General features: G+C 36.2%; 1 protein-coding gene across 3 annotated transcripts in view; it reads left to right on the forward strand.

Moving 5' to 3' along the window:
• The window catches only part of MED13L (mediator complex subunit 13L), a 295,894-nt gene that overhangs the window by 177,725 nt on the left and 102,411 nt on the right, over positions 1–15,758 (forward strand). Inside the window, exon 3 of one of the 3 annotated variants that reach the window (XM_060028115.1) lies at positions 12,334–12,424. The exons of the other annotated variants lie outside the window; for them this stretch is intronic. Coding sequence (XP_059884098.1) covers positions 12,334–12,424 — 91 coding nt within the window. The remainder of the gene's footprint in view (positions 1–12,333; positions 12,425–15,758) is intronic. 3 annotated transcript variants of the gene reach the window in all.

A 15,758-nucleotide genomic window follows, 5' to 3' on the forward strand; every position in this document is an offset into this window, starting at 1 on the left:
ATTGAAAGACCAGCTCAACCAGAGGTAGCTTGTTTACTTTTTAAAAATTACTTTTTTTTCTTAATAACTGAAAGGCAATTATCAGTGTTAGTTTTTGTTTTTTGTCCTATTAGCAGTCTAAAAAGTACACAATAAAAACTTATATCCTGAATATCAATAATTTATTTTCACAGTTTAAATATATACTGTCAGTTTCAAAAAGGATTTTAAACACCTTACAGTAAGAGGTACACCTTTAAAAAATGTATATATCGGGCTTCCCTTGATGGCACAGTGGTTAAGAATCTGCCTGCCAATGCAGGGGACATGGGTTCGAGCCCTGTTCCGAGAAGATCCCACATGCCACGAAGCAGCTAAGCCCATGCGCCAAAACTGCTGAGCCTGCGCTCTGGAGCCCGCGAGCCACAACTACTGAGCCCGCGTGCCTGGAGCCGGTGCTCCACAGCAGGAGAGGCCACCGCACTGGGAAGCCCGTGCACCACAACGAAGAGTGGCCCCCGCTTGCCACAACTAGAGAAGGCCCGCGCATAGCAACGAAGACTCAACGCAGCGAAAAACAAATAAATAAAATAAATACATTTATTTTAGAAATGTATATATATACTAGAGAGGTTTTGTGAATATCATTGTTGTAATTCCTCCTAGAGGACTGAAACTAGGCTGGAAACAGAGCTCTCCTTGATCACCAGTCCATCTAGAAATATGGATGATCTTCCATTAACTGTCTGACTTTGTGGGACTTACTGAATCCCTCTGGACTTTAGTTTTAGCATTTATCATTTCTAAAATAATTTTCAGTTTTTCAGTTCTCTGATTCTAGGGAAATTGTAGAATCTAGGCATGTCTCCAGAAAGTACATAATGTACTTTATAAGTATTTGGTTTACTTCTTTGATGTTTTTGGAGTGTTAGAGGATATTATAAAAATAAAGATTTATTAAGAGTGGTTCTTAGAAAGTATTAAATTCCTATCTGAGAACCTGACAGGAGAGAGTGACAGTGTACTTCATGTAGAGTTTTATTAATAGTTGTGTAAGTTCGAAGTATTATTATAACTTAATATTTATGGCTAAAGAATATAGAACGCTGTGAGTGCTAAGATGAAATACTAAATTATGTAACTGAAGCTTCCTCTTTGTTATAATGTTCATATCTGGTCTGTTGTTACAGTCTTCTGCCTGTCTGGGTCTTCTGACTTCAAACTGCTTATGTTTCTAATCCCTCTGCTCTGTGTATCCTTCTGTTAGTCTACTTTTGGTGAAGCACTCTCCCACATAAGAGCATAATGTGGTGTCAGTGTTTAGGATGTTACCCAAACTTTATCGGGCATTCCTGTTCCCCAGTCGAAGCCTTTTGTCCAGCCATAGTTGCCCTTCACAATTCCTAGCATAGTCTAAACTCCATTTCTCTTTTGTTAGTGTTTTTTTTTCCCCCACTCTTTCTGTCTTCCCTGGCAAGTTAACTTTGATCTCTCTTCTTTGAGCTGCTCCCCTGAGGCGTGTTTTCTGGCTGGCTGTTTCTGACATTTTACCTCTATATTTATCAACAGTATGTTTTTACTGTTCTTTTGAATTTTATTTTATTATTTTAAAAATTTTATTTTTCTCTTGAATTTGTACTAAGGAAGATGAGAATTTACTCTCCTTCCTCCTTTTCCCATTCCTTCATTATTCCTAAATTGAATCTTTAAAACAGAATCATACTTATTTTGGTGTTTACTATACATCATTATTTCTCCTTTTATTCTATTCAGCATCTATTACAATCCCTAGTACAAAGGATATTACAGGTTTGGAGGAACTGAATGGAACTTCTTTCTGTTGTAAATCTATTTAGTTTTCTAGGATCAAAATAAAAAATGAGGTCTTAAAACTCATTTAGTGTAAAACAAAATATTGAGTTATGTCATTAAAACAGCATTCTCTTTATCATTCTTATTTTAAAAGATGATCCTTTAAAATACTATCTTTTATAAATGGGTTAAAATCCTTGTTTCTTATAATTGTCAGTTTTGCATGAGTTTTTCCTCAGTATTATTTCTTACTGAGTGGTTTGTTCAAGTTTCAAGTTTGAGCAGTTGGGCTCTTTATGATGGTTACTTTAATTCAAGTATTCCCTAGTAGAAAGCATACGTTATATACCCTGTTGGACTTTGTCCCCCATTGCTAGCCCATGAATTGCAATTCTGCTAGTGGAAGCAGACTCAACACATTTTGAGATCTTAACAGGCCTCATAGAAAGAAGGAGCCCTCTCTAATTGGTTGCACACAGAAGAGGGAGCATTGTTGGGGAACATTTGAAGGATTATTATGTATCACTGAAATTGACCAGTGTTGTTTACAGAGTTTATCTGGTACTGAGAATCTAAGAAAACAAAGGAACGTCTTAGTATGTATAATTGAAGAGAGTTGACTAAAGTATTTCTACGTTAGATGAATTTTTAAAAAATAAAAGACTATAGAAGGTAAGTTTCACTGAATGAGAAAATTGGACTATTAGCTGGAGAATTTTGAGTTTGTCTCAGTGGTCTTTAAAGTATTCTATCAATTTCACTGTAGCATGCCACCTCCTCTCCTTTGTTTCTTACTTAACATTTCAAGATCTAGAACTGAAGCTTTCTATCACAGTATGGTTCACATTCCTGAAATAAATAACAGCTTTCTTCTGCTAATGATTTGCTGTGTCCTTAAGTATTTCTAGGCCTTGATTTCAACTAGAGTTTCTTAGGGAAAGAATAAGACATTGTGATAGCCCATAAACACCCAGTTTGTGAAAACAGAAAAATTGGGATTATATGCTTTTACTTTTCAACTTTATCCCAGTAGCCCTTCCTTTTCCCAGTCTCTATGTTCAAGTATTAAATTAAACATGTACTGTCTTGTATTACCCTTCATCATTTTAAGCGTGTTTTGTAGGTTCAAAAAGGTAAATTACAATACTAAAGGACACTACTTTAATAATGGCAAGGCCTCCCTGTCCCCCAACCCTTAGAAACACATGCTGTTAAAAATACCCAGTGAAGACTCAATAAAATACTTGCTAAGTACATTTCAAACCAGAGGATGCTTTAGTTGAAGTATATTATGGATACGTTCGAACGTGACTGTGTGTTTGAAGTACAATACAGGGTATGTTCTGTAGCTGCTAGAGCAAAGCATTCTGTATTTGTGCTTTGATTTTCTGTAAACTAAGCTTCCCAAGTTTCAGAGCTCTTTTAATTCTTCTGAGTATATCATGGAGAAGCCTTCAGTTGGGCTATTGGCACCTTGTGTATCTGATCTCTTTTAAGGATGCATGCAGTACTCCTGCAACTCCTTTGAACAAGTCAGTTATTTTCAGAAACAGCTGAAGTTACCGAGCAACCAAGTTGGAGCTGAACCTGGGGTGAGGCAGATGAGTAGGGGCCAATCATCCTGACCCGCAGTGTAAGTATTCAGAATCATAAATATTGACTTCAGGAATTAGAACTTCTTGTGCATGCGACTTTTTTAGGAATCTGATGCACATACATATACATTATTACAAGTATTATTGATGGGAGTAAATGACAGAAGTTTAGAACTTTGTTATAACTCCTAGTTATGTTCTCAGTGAAGCACAGTCAAACTGATCCACTTACTATATATCCTGTGTTTCTGTTCCTGTGTTTTTTAAACTCTGAGTAGGAATAATAATAAAGGTATAATGATGTCTACCTTATATAGGTTGTTTTGAGGATTAAATGAGATAATGTGAAAGTCTAAATAATTAGACAAATTATTTAAAGCCTGTTTCATAAATTTCTTCCTAGATTCTTATAAAGCACTTTATATACTATTCACTATATTATGAATGAAACCATTCAACTTTTCAAAATTAAATGATCATAATTTTGGAATAGCATTATGTATCATTTTATTTTTCCATTTTCAGATCATTTAATATTATATATATGAAAGTTGTATAATTTATATAAACCATGCATTAAAAGCAGATGATAGAACTTCCATAAAATTCACCTCCTTTACACCAAGTATTTTCATAGGTTTGATTTTGGTCTCATATACATATGTAGTTATAAAGAAGCCTGTTGACTATTAAGATTCACTATAAAGCATGAGAGTCCATTTTCCATATTTCACATAGAAAATACACTTCTAGGTAACGTTAAGCCAAGTGTCTTTAGTAGTAAGGTGAGATAGCTACCCTGGATAATAAAAGGAGGCAGCATAGGTGAAAAGTGACCCAGACAGAAATGGATCCAGCAGTCACAATTACCAGATGAGGAAAGAAGGAAGCTCCTTACAAACCACCACCACTTCCAGGATTTTCTTTTCACTTGGACAGGTGTCATTCAGACCTTCTAGAAACATATTTATGCACTTGCTTTTTACTTTGCTTTTTTCCCTACCATTCCTCATAAGGGTACCAAAAAGGGGAACGTTTTTCCTATGCTTTTTCCTTCTTAAACACATTTATCACTTATGTAGCTTGAAATGAGAAGACTGGTCTAGATAAGAATATTTGATATGGAGTGAAGAAAAATAGAAAAAAAAAGTGGGAGGTTGAGGATAAAATAAATTGTTATCTATATTTTTAGTTTACTGGCATATCTGGCATTAAAAGTACTAATTATACAAATGTGGCCATTTGTTCTTTTGTTCTTAGCCCTGTGTTTAATGAATAATATTAAAATGTTTCCCTGGAGGGAATTTAATTCCATATTACTCACCCACTTTTTAAAGCTTTCCTTTATACTGCTTTGTTTGAAGAATGTGTTCATAAGTCATTCCAAACGTCTTAAAAAAATCTGTTGTGTATTTTCCTATAACAAAAAGATTGAATGTATTTATTAAAAATAGTAAAATTCAGAAAACCACATAGAATTATGAGAGTTTAATTGAATTCTAACACATAGATATGTCCTTTATTTGAACATAGTAATGTATATGGAGTCTTTCTTGATACTTTATATATTCCTATATATACATCCCTCCATAGTGCTTGATGATTACTTAGTGAATTCTTGAAAATTTAGCTTTTAAAAATAGAGTTATTTCTAGATACACTGGAAAAGGGTCACTTCAGCACACTAAAGTATAATTCACAGAAAGGTAAAATTTGGACTCTAATGCAAATATAAAATGAACAAATGGCATACATTTTAATCAACTCATTAATTAGTGAAAGAACAGGTAAGATGTGAAAACCAGTTCAAAGAGTATTTGAGTAGCTAGGTTTTTCTAGAAAATTAATAGGTATATATGCATCTACAACTTAGTAGCTGTTTGAACAATGAACATAAATTGAAAGGATAAAATGTATTTTCTTCTTACCCAGAATTGCTGATAAATAGAACATGTATGCCTGTTGAGCACTGTACAACTTCTCAAACCTTGGAATCAGATTGGATGCTACTACTCTCATTTCCTGTCCATATTGATTTTACTTTATGTCATAGTCACAGCTGAGGGCCCCCCCCGCCCCCCGCCACCAGATTTAAAATATCCCACCACATCCATGTGAATTTGCTGCAGTGTTTTGGGGGGTTTGGTGCACAGCTGAGGAACTGAGGCACTAGATAATCCTTGGATGGGCATTTCCCCTATATGGCATTGAAAGGACAAGCTGTCTTCCATTGACCTTACTTCAAAGTTTTGAATAAATCTCCCTTATTTATTTATTTATTTAGCTAGCCACGTCAGGTCTTCATTACAGCACACAGGATCATCTTTGAGGCATGTGGGATCTTTCGTTGTGGCGCGTGGGCTTCTCTAGTTGTGGCGTGTGGTTCTCTCTCTAGTTGTGGCGCGTGGGTTCCAGAGCGCATGGGCTCTGTAGTTTGCAGCACGCTGGCTTAGTTGCCCTGCAGCATGTGGGATCTTAGTTCCCTGACCAGGGATGGAACCCACGTCCCCTACATTGGAAGGTGGATCCTTTACCACTGGACCACCAGGGAAGTCCCTTGAGTAAATGTCTTAAAAAGTCCCCTGAGGAGCTTCTAATGAGAATTGTCAAATTTTCCTTCAAAAACAGCTTGAGGGATGGGGTGTTGTCATTGATTGTCCTGGTAATGTCCATGATTAATAAACGACTGTGCTTATCCACAATCCCTGCCCAGTGTATTGACTGTTCTAGTAGGCCAGTTAATCATGCTGCTGTGATGCACTAGAGCTATAGTATAGCAGATTCTTGAACTTTTTGTTGTCAAAACACCTATAAACGTTACTGAGCATCCAAAAGAGCTTTTGTTTATTGGGTTATACTTATCAATATTTACTCCAAAGAATTAAAACTGAGAAAAGTTAAAATATTTATGACTTTTTAAAGTAACAGTAACAAACCCATTATATGTTAACACAACCTTTTTAACTAAAATAACACTTTTCTAAAAGAAAAAAATATTTAGTCAGAAGAGTGGCACTGTTTTTGCAAATCTCTTTAAACTCTGGCTTAAGGGAAAACAGCTGTATTCTTGTGTCTGCTTCTGCTTGTAGTCTATTGTGACATCACACACGATGTAGCCTCTGGAAAACTCCATTGTGCACTTGGAGAAAATTAGAGTGAAAAGGATAAATAATGTCTTCATGTTATTTTGAAAATAGTTTTGACCTGCTGCCTGCTCGGCATTCCAATACTTTAAAAAATTTCAACAAAGATGTGGTTTGTCTGCATTTTATTCTTAGGCTGGAGCAGGTAAACTTTTCCTGCAGATAGTAAATATTTTCAGCTTTGCAGGGCATATGGTTGATGTCAAAACTAGTCAAGTCGACATTGCACTGTGAAAGCAGCCATAGACAATATGTAAGCAAATGGGCAATAGACTGTTCCAGTAAAATTTTATTTTACAAAAAATAGGTGACCGTGAAATGGAGCAGGACCCTGTGGTCCTCCCCCCACTCCCACCCATGTCCTCAGCCTGCCTTTTTTCTGTGGAAAAACTTTAGCCAAAGGATAAGTTTAATCAGAGAAGTGAGAAAATGCAGAAACAAAGGAAAACAGTCAAAGGAGACCAAATGATAATCATAGTTTACTCATTAAGCAAAGTCAAGGACCTTTAGCTTCTCCTCAAGGGCTATAGATAATATTCTGAGCCATACCCTGTGAGCTGTCTTATAGATACTAAAACCCCAGCAGGTGAAGGACGTTAACTACATGATGACCAGACTGTAGCCATGACATAAGCTACAGTTCCGAGAAATGACCTCAAAGAAATGGGAACAAACCGATCCTGGAACTGAAGATTAACTGTACTTAAAACAGTCAAGATGACGACGCTGGTCAGACCACCGATGACCAATTTCAAGATGACTGTCAGAGCTGACTGTGCTGTTTCTACCTGTAGCCCCTTCCCTCTGTCTGTAAAAGCTCTTGCCCACTGATTGTCAGTGGCAGGGAGTCGGCCTTTGGACAGGAGTCTGCCCTGCCCCTGGTAGCCAGCATCCGAAATAAAGCAAACTTTCCTTTCCACCAACTTGCCTCTTTATTGGCTTTAGAGTGATGAGCAGCCAGACCCCCACTTTCGGTTACAATGGGATGGAATTGGCCCTGGTACCTAACTTTGCTGACCTCTGCCCTTAAGAGGAAATTTGCTGTCCAGATACGCTGAAGTGGTTAGCTGAGAAGCCACACAACTAGAAAGCTGAGGATTCAGATCTAGGCATTTCTAGTTTCACAACTGCTATTTTTCTCAGTTCTTCATGCTGTCTTCACTAATAAGGTTAATGATTATACCTTTAATGTAGGAGGAGTGATTATTGATTAGAAATAAATTTTTAAGGTAAAAATTTGTCTGATTACAAAGTTATATAAGGGCTAGAATTTAGAATCTTCATAGATACCCGAGAAATGATTGGATGAGTATGTGTCTTTGTCATAATAAATCTTATGCACAGCACAGCATTTTAATTCTTGTGATAATTCACTAAAATATACATACCTGAAAGTGTTTTCTTTTCAACTGATGAGCTCTCTGAGTAATTATTATTATTATTATTTTTTAATTTATTTATTTATGGCTGCATTGGGTCTTTGTTGCTGCATGTGGGCTTTCTCTAATTGTGTTGAGCCGGGGTGGGGGGCTACTCTTCACTGCAATGTGCGGGCTTCTTATTGCAGTGGCTTCTCTTGTTGTGGAGCATGGGTTCTAGGCGCACAGGCTTCAGTAGTTGTGGCACGTGGTCTCAGTAGTTGTGGCTCGCGGGCTCTAGAGCGCGCAGACTCAGTAGTTGTGGCACACAGGCTTAGTTGCTCTGCGGCATGTGGGATCTTCCTGGACCAGGGCTCAAACCCATGTCCCCTGCATTGGCAGGCGGATTCTTAACCACTTCGCCACCCAGGAAGTCCCTGAGTAATTATTTTTATCTTATTTAAATTATTATGTGGAATGGGCAATACATGTATGTAGTATAAAATTTAAACAGCACAAAATTATATAGGCAAAAAAAGTCTCTTCCCCACTCACTGCCCAGCCAGCCAATTTCTCTCCTAGTGTTAAATCATATTACCTGTTTCTTTTTGTCTTTCCAGCGATTGGTTTATGCAGATATACAGTGTGTTATATATATTTCCCTTTTCTGTACACATAGTATAGCAAATGATACCCATACCCTACCCATTGTTCCATTGCTTTATTTTACTTAATAGATAGTGATGATGTGTTGAAGATCAATCCAAGACATGCATATAGGACTATATAGGAAATTTTCTAATTTCAGAATTTGTTTGCTTTGTTATCTGTGTTCTGTGAGTAGCTTTTCTAACAGTTTTCTTTTTTGTTCTTTTTGGTTTTTTTTAAAAAATCGTTTTGTTTTGGTATTTGGTTGACATAAGTAAGATAACTTGACAAAGTCCTGCTAAAGAACTTAGTATTATCAGGAAGGTAAGATATAAACACTTAAAGCAATTAGAGATAAGACACTATATATAATTAGTGTCTTGGTTTGTGGAATATTAAGTGCTAAAGGTGAAAATTGGAAGATACTGATGTGGGTTCTAGTGAAGAGAAAAGATTCTTGAAGTTAAATGTGTTTTGTTAAATCTGAGGTTTGGATGACTTGGGGTAGAATCGTGGAAAGGAAAATAGCAGTAACAAAGACATGTACACAATGGTGTCTCAAGGAAAGACTTGGCTTCTAGAGAGGAAAGTTCAGCTTAACAGCAATGAAGATAGCAAGAGATAACTTCTAATAAGAGAACTCCTTGAGTGATCTAGACAGTTAGAAGTTCTGTGACAAAGTTCTAAATTAATGAAGCTTAGATTAATTGTGATGGTTCATGAGAATAGAGACTTAAACGTTGTTTTAGTAATGACTAAATAATTAGAGTAGTTCCTTGTTAGAATTTAAGAATTGCAGAAGAGCCACCAATAAGCGTTGTCCTGAGAGTTAAAGATCTTAAACAAACAAACAAACAGGAATACCAAGCCTTCTTTTGATGACCCAGCCCAAACTTGCCACTAAATTATGGCAATTCATGTATAACTTTTCCCTATTGCTCTTGCCTCCTTGCTTCTTCAGATTTTATTAACGTATCCTGGGACTGTTTTTAGTTAGTGCCTTTTGTATTGTCATATTTTGTCTCTTGCCAAGGATTTTAGCATTTACAACCTGCAGGCTCTTATTGCTCATGATAAAATTTTTTTTGAAGCTACGGTATGCCTCACATTATTGCAGTTGAGAAGCACCTAAGCCTTATTATAGCATTAAAGTGAATTTCTTTATAGCGCTCCCTGGTGCCACTATAGCCTCTCTGTATGGGTTTAATCAGTTGGCCTCTACTTGAAACTCGAAGAGAAGGCACCAGTAGAAAGGTAATCATGCTTCCCAGAGTCCACAGTACAGGTTTGGATGTGCTCTGAAAGACAAATTGAAATGGTAGAATAAAAAGCAACCAAGATAGAGATACTCAGTAAAACAACTTCAAGTTGGAAGGAAAGGGAGCTAATATTTGTTTAAGACTATTATTTATTGAGATACTGTGCTAAATGCTCAACATAAATTATTTCCAGTCTTCACTATATACCTGCAGCTTTGTGTTATTTACTTTGGTTTTACAGGTGAGAACGTGGAGACCTAGAGAATTTCAGTAAAAGACTAAGAAAGTGCCAGAGCTAAGAGCACATTTTCTGGGAGAGGGACAGGACCTTTCTGCATACTGCTTGCTAGGTACTTGTGTCTTGTTACTCCTCACAGCAACCCTGTGAGGTCAGTGATAGGAGTGGTGGTGAGAGATGGGGAGATGAGACTGCTATGGGGCAGAGCTAGATCTCTGTGCTACCAAGGCTCTTGCCCTTAATCTTAGCAAACAAATAATAAGTACTGTCTTCTTCCAAAACAAATAAAAAACAAATGATTCACTTTTTAGTTCCCGGGCTAACTGCAAACAATGGAAAAACTATTTGTGGAGAAGGGACACAAAGAGAAGACTGCAGAGATGGCAGTGCTCAAGGTTCTGAAGGAGATTCCTAATCATGCTTCTTCTGGACCTTGTTTGCACAATAAAGTCCCAAATAGGAAATTTCAATGCATATTTAGAAGGAAGAAAGAGGTTCTGGGCCTTGGGCATTGGTCAGGGCACTTGCCCTAAGGGGCTAAGCTGGAAGCTGCTCAGTTGACAGCTCCCTTGTGGTAGTTACATGGTTTGCATATTCCCCTAGAGCTGTCAAACTGGAAGTCTTTCTAGGTATCAGTTTGAATCCTTGGGTCAAAGGAATAGAGATCAGGGATATGGAGAGGTGAATTTCTGTCTGTCTTTTGAAGCTTTGCCTAAATATTCAGTGACTGGTACTTTTTTTTTTTTTTTCGGTACGCGGGCCTCTCACTGTTGTGGCCTCTCCCCTTGCGGAGCACAGGCTCCGGATGCGCAGGCTCAGCGGCCATGGCTCACGGGCCCAGCCGCTCCGCGGCATGTGGGATCTTCCCAGACCGGGGTGGGGCACGAACCCGTGTCCCCTGCATCGGCAGGCGGACTCTCAACCACTGCGCCACCAGGGAAGCCCATCAGTGACTGGTACTTAATAGTAAATTTAAGAATACAATTTATTTGTGGCATTTAGCCAAATTTAGAATTACGGAGGAGAAAAATGTTACTTTCTCCTCTTTTATTCACTTATCTATTAGGTGAGGTATAAGAAAAAGAGCAGCATCCTTTCAAACCTCAAAAATTGAACATAACTTAAATCCTTAAGAAAACTTTAATCCTTAAGAAAACTTTAAGTTTTAATATTTAACAGTATGTTTTTTTCCACGGGATGTGAAATGGGAGAAAAATACAATAGAGAGATGCATGTTAATAATAAGTTTTGAGAAAACTGCTTTGATAACCACATGACCCTTTTATTGGTCACATAAAGCTGGGAAGGACGATACAATAACCTTATTTTTCTCTGATAATAGGATGAATGTTAAGCTACAAAGAATAATTTCAGGCATTCAGATCCATCATTAGGAAGATCAATAATGGGGTTAGTATTTAGAGACAGAAAGTTTGACCATCAGTAAATTAAGAAACAGAAGACAGTATCCTAACCCCAGCAGAGTTGTAATTTATGTGATTGATAATAATTTTTTAATTTAATTAATTTACTGACATATGTTTGGAAAGCATTCTAATAAAACATTCAGGTCAAGGTCTGAGTATATATTTATTTACTTTTCTCAGTAATAGATTTTGGATTTTCACCAAGTTTATCTTTTATCCCTTATTTTTCTTCAGCAAATTAAACATTTCCAGAACTCTGTTAGATTGTTTTTGGCTGTTAATTATTTTTATTATAGGGAAATTAATTTTTACGCTATCTTACTTTTGTTTAGTTCCTGCTGCTCTTTCAGTGTTTGATGGATGCACTTAATGACTAAATGAGAGAAAAGTAACCTAAGACCATTTAATATAAAATTGAGTCCAGCGGGATAGTTACCACACTGAGTAGTCTCATTCTTGTTTTCATAAGAAAGCTAGAATGTTGTAACTCAAATATACTTCCCAAGGTCACAGAGCTAGAGAGGCAGACTAGTAATCTTTTCTCCCCTTCTGTAGTTCATTGTACTTTCTGCTACGTTACATTGCCTTCTATGATTTAAGTGCTCATAAGTTTTTTAAAAATTGGAGATTTAAAAAAATTATAAAAGTAATACATGCCCTTGAAAAAGTTAGGTAGTTTCGAAGGCAACAAAAACCTCCCTCTTCACCTCTTTTGCTCCCAGACTTGCACGAGTTAGTCCCTATGAATGGTCTTTTATGTATTCTTTTAGAATTTTATTCAGAAGACTCTAATATTGTATCTCTGTAATTTTTCTTTAATCTACCATAAAATTAAGGAAAATTAAACATTTTCCATCTTAATCCAATTTCCTAGCTTCCAAGTGTGGACTTTCAAACTACTCAGTGCTGCTTTTTAATAAAAGAATCCGATTTGTTATGTTACTGGAGTTGGAAGGACCTGTGAGGTAAGAAAGTCCCCTTAGCTTTTAAAATAAGAGGTTAAGTGATTTGCGTAGAGCTCCACAGTATTTAATTCCGGTAAGTGGTTCCAGATTTTTGTTCTTCCCACTAATCCGTACTGCCTCTTAACTCATCTTATAGGCTTAAAAGTGAACTGTATATCATAAACAGGCGTGTTTCATGTGTGTACTCAAGAAGTCTCTTTTAAAAATCTAATCCATAAACTAATACCCAGCACACAGCAGATACTTGAATATTTGGATTGAAATAATTTAAACTAATTTTTCACTACAGTTCGTTAAGAAAATGAGGGGGTTGGACCAGATCATTTTAAGGACTTTTCCACAGTAAATGTCTATGATTTTAATTTTAGTTTCATTCTGTCCTCAGAATATCAAGCTGTTTTTCTCCAGACTCAAAAGCTATTGTGTTGGGTGGCTAGTCCTGACTACCTTTCCCAGCAAGACAAGAATCTACCTGTGCCCTGTGCAGTGTTTGGTACACTCAAGTGCCAGGTTTCCTGTTAATCCTTTTCCTTCAGCTAAAGGGAAATTTAAAAATTATGTAAAGTTGCAAAATGGAACCAGGTTCCATACATTTCAGATCAGATTACAACTCTGTCCTGCATACTTTAGTGAGCTGATTTATTACCCAATAGTCCCCCTCATACGGGGGTGGGGGGGAGTAAGGCTGGAAATTGGAGTATGAAGTTTGGGGCAGCAAGCTGGTTGGAATTTAAGTGGTGGTCCTGGTGGTAGTGTAGTGTTAAGCGGGATAGTAGTTTTAAGGGCCTGTGTAAAATAATGTTTATTGGCCAAGATTTGGCAGGAATGCATCTACCAGTTACCTTGACATACTATAGTGTGCAGTCAGCCATGGGTACATAAACATCTGTGAAGTTTAAGGGAACTCTATGGTTTTATAAAATTCATTCATCGAAAGAATTCTTGCTTTGTTTTGTCACTGTATATGAAATATAACAAAAATATTCCTTGTGTTTAAACAGTGTGGTTAAAGACAGGGCATAAAGGGTCATTAACAAGAGTATCTGGCAGAATGGCAAGCCTACTTATTCTTCAAATAGCAGATCAACAACTTGCTTAAAAACCTGTTTGAACATATATTAAAAATCAGTGCTAGCTTGATTAACATTAAATCAAATAAGATATAGAAACTGAAAGCTTTTACAAGTTTAATTTCCTGAAGTGTAAGGAGTCGCTTCCCAAAACTGATGTGAATACTGAATTACCACAGTATTGGAGTGCCTTTACTAACCTATTTGAGGTGACTCAAATTAATGGATTTAAAATTAAATTAATTTATTTAATTTAAGTTAAAATTAAATTAATGGATTTAAAATGACAAAAAAAGATACTAAAAAGAATTATTTTAAGCATTAAGTCTTAATGGTTACTAGTTTGGAAAATTGGAAGGTACATAAAGAGTCTTATCTGTCCTGTAAATTAAGAGTAAGATAAAATCATATCAAATAAGCCTTTATTATGGTAGAAAACCCAGAAAGATTCCATAAGACTATCAGGGTACAGGTGCAGGAGGAGAAGGGCGATTTACTTGAATACTTTTTAACACTATTTTCCTTGCCCTTTGTTGGAATTTGAAGGTTGGCCTCTGAGGACTATTGATGTTAATATACTGAAAGGGTAAATGCCTTTTGAATAGGTATTCATCTAAATAGTACTGGTTTTGCCTGAAAGTTCTTTTTCATAGGGTACTCCATTTAGAAGAAGAAAAGTTACTTTTCTCTTCCAATTTGTTAGCATATCTGGAACCAAGCTAAAACATGTTATGCTTAAGCAATACCAACTGAGTGATTTGGCCTTATCTGTACTGTGGAAGAGAATTAATTTTAATTCCAGTGTTTGTCATTAATTAGTAATCAGTTTCTAAACATGTGACTGATTTTATCAAAATTTGTTTAAATTGTTTTAAAAAACATTTTAGTCGGATTCAGTCAATCATGTCTGTTGACTGAACTTAGTTTATATTAAGCATAAAGAGTGGAGAAAACATTCATTATTTAAAACGATAGTAAGTGGAGCTAATGTTTCTCACTTAATTGAAGAACATTTCTTTTTGAAGCACCTTGACAATAATTACTTTAGTTCATGAAATTTCATCTGTTTTCAGAATTGAAAGAAAGCAGCTGTCATCATCTGAAAATTAAATATCTCAAACTGTACACGATGATATTGAATTACTGGTGATTCTTGTTTTCTTCTCCCAAACCCCCTGTATTTCTTAGTTTTCTGTCATGAACATATATTACATTATTAATCAGAACAAATAATGCTGGTATTTTTAAAAAGTAAACATAAAATAATACATTTAATTTTCTTCTGAATCTTTATAGTAATAAATACACTTGAGCACTTCCTTTTAAAAATTAGTGCCTCTAGCTTATAATTGAAATTGAGTGCTAAATGTCGATAGTACCAAAATATCAACTGCTAGTTATTTTTAAGATTCATTTAACAATGTTAAGAGAAAAACCAGGCTCTCAGTGGGAGAGTGTTTTATAGTATAGTTCATTAGTGATTTCTTTTTAAATTCTTAAAGCAGTATTATTAATTTGTATTTTTAGAGATTTCTGTACTGTGTAATTTTAATCTAGAAGTACTTGTATATTTTATATGTCATCTTGATCAACATTGGGGCCCCCAGCCATCTTTGGGCCTCTGGAGGACTGTATGTTTCTATGCTAAGCTGGGCACTGTGTGCTTTATCATCATTGTTATCATTATGCTGGGTGCCAGGCAAGTGCTTTTCAGTATTTTGAGAGACACTTAAGTGTGGTGCTTAAGAGCGTGGACTTTGAGGTCAGACTGCCTGGATTCAAACCCTAGCTTTCCCAGTTACTAATGGTGTGACCTTAGGCAAGTAAAAGTTACTTAACCTCTTTTTTCAGTTTATCTGTAAAAGAACGGTAATTGTTCTCCGTATGTCATCGGATTGTTATGAGAATTAAATGAGTTAATATTTACAAAGTACTTAGAAGAGTGCCTGACATATTTAATGTTTATTAGTCAAATGAACATTCATGTAATCCTCATAATAACTTTAAGGGAGAGATGATTATTTTACAGACGAGAGATTATGGGATTTGTTTAAGGTCACACAGCTAGTGATGTGGATCTGAGATTTAATTCTGGGCTGTCCAAAAATGTGTGTTGGGATTATAAGTGCCTATCTTATAATAGCCCTTGCATTTGGACATGTCCCCTGGCAGTTATTTTATCTAGTCTATCCCTTAATGCATCATGTCAAAAGTGATTGATGCTTATGCTATATAAAACTTGGCATAATTATAGTCAAGTATGC

This window comes from Delphinus delphis, chromosome 13 (assembly GCF_949987515.2).
Source record: "Delphinus delphis chromosome 13, mDelDel1.2, whole genome shotgun sequence".
NCBI classification, from domain to species: Eukaryota; Metazoa; Chordata; class Mammalia; order Artiodactyla; family Delphinidae; genus Delphinus; species Delphinus delphis.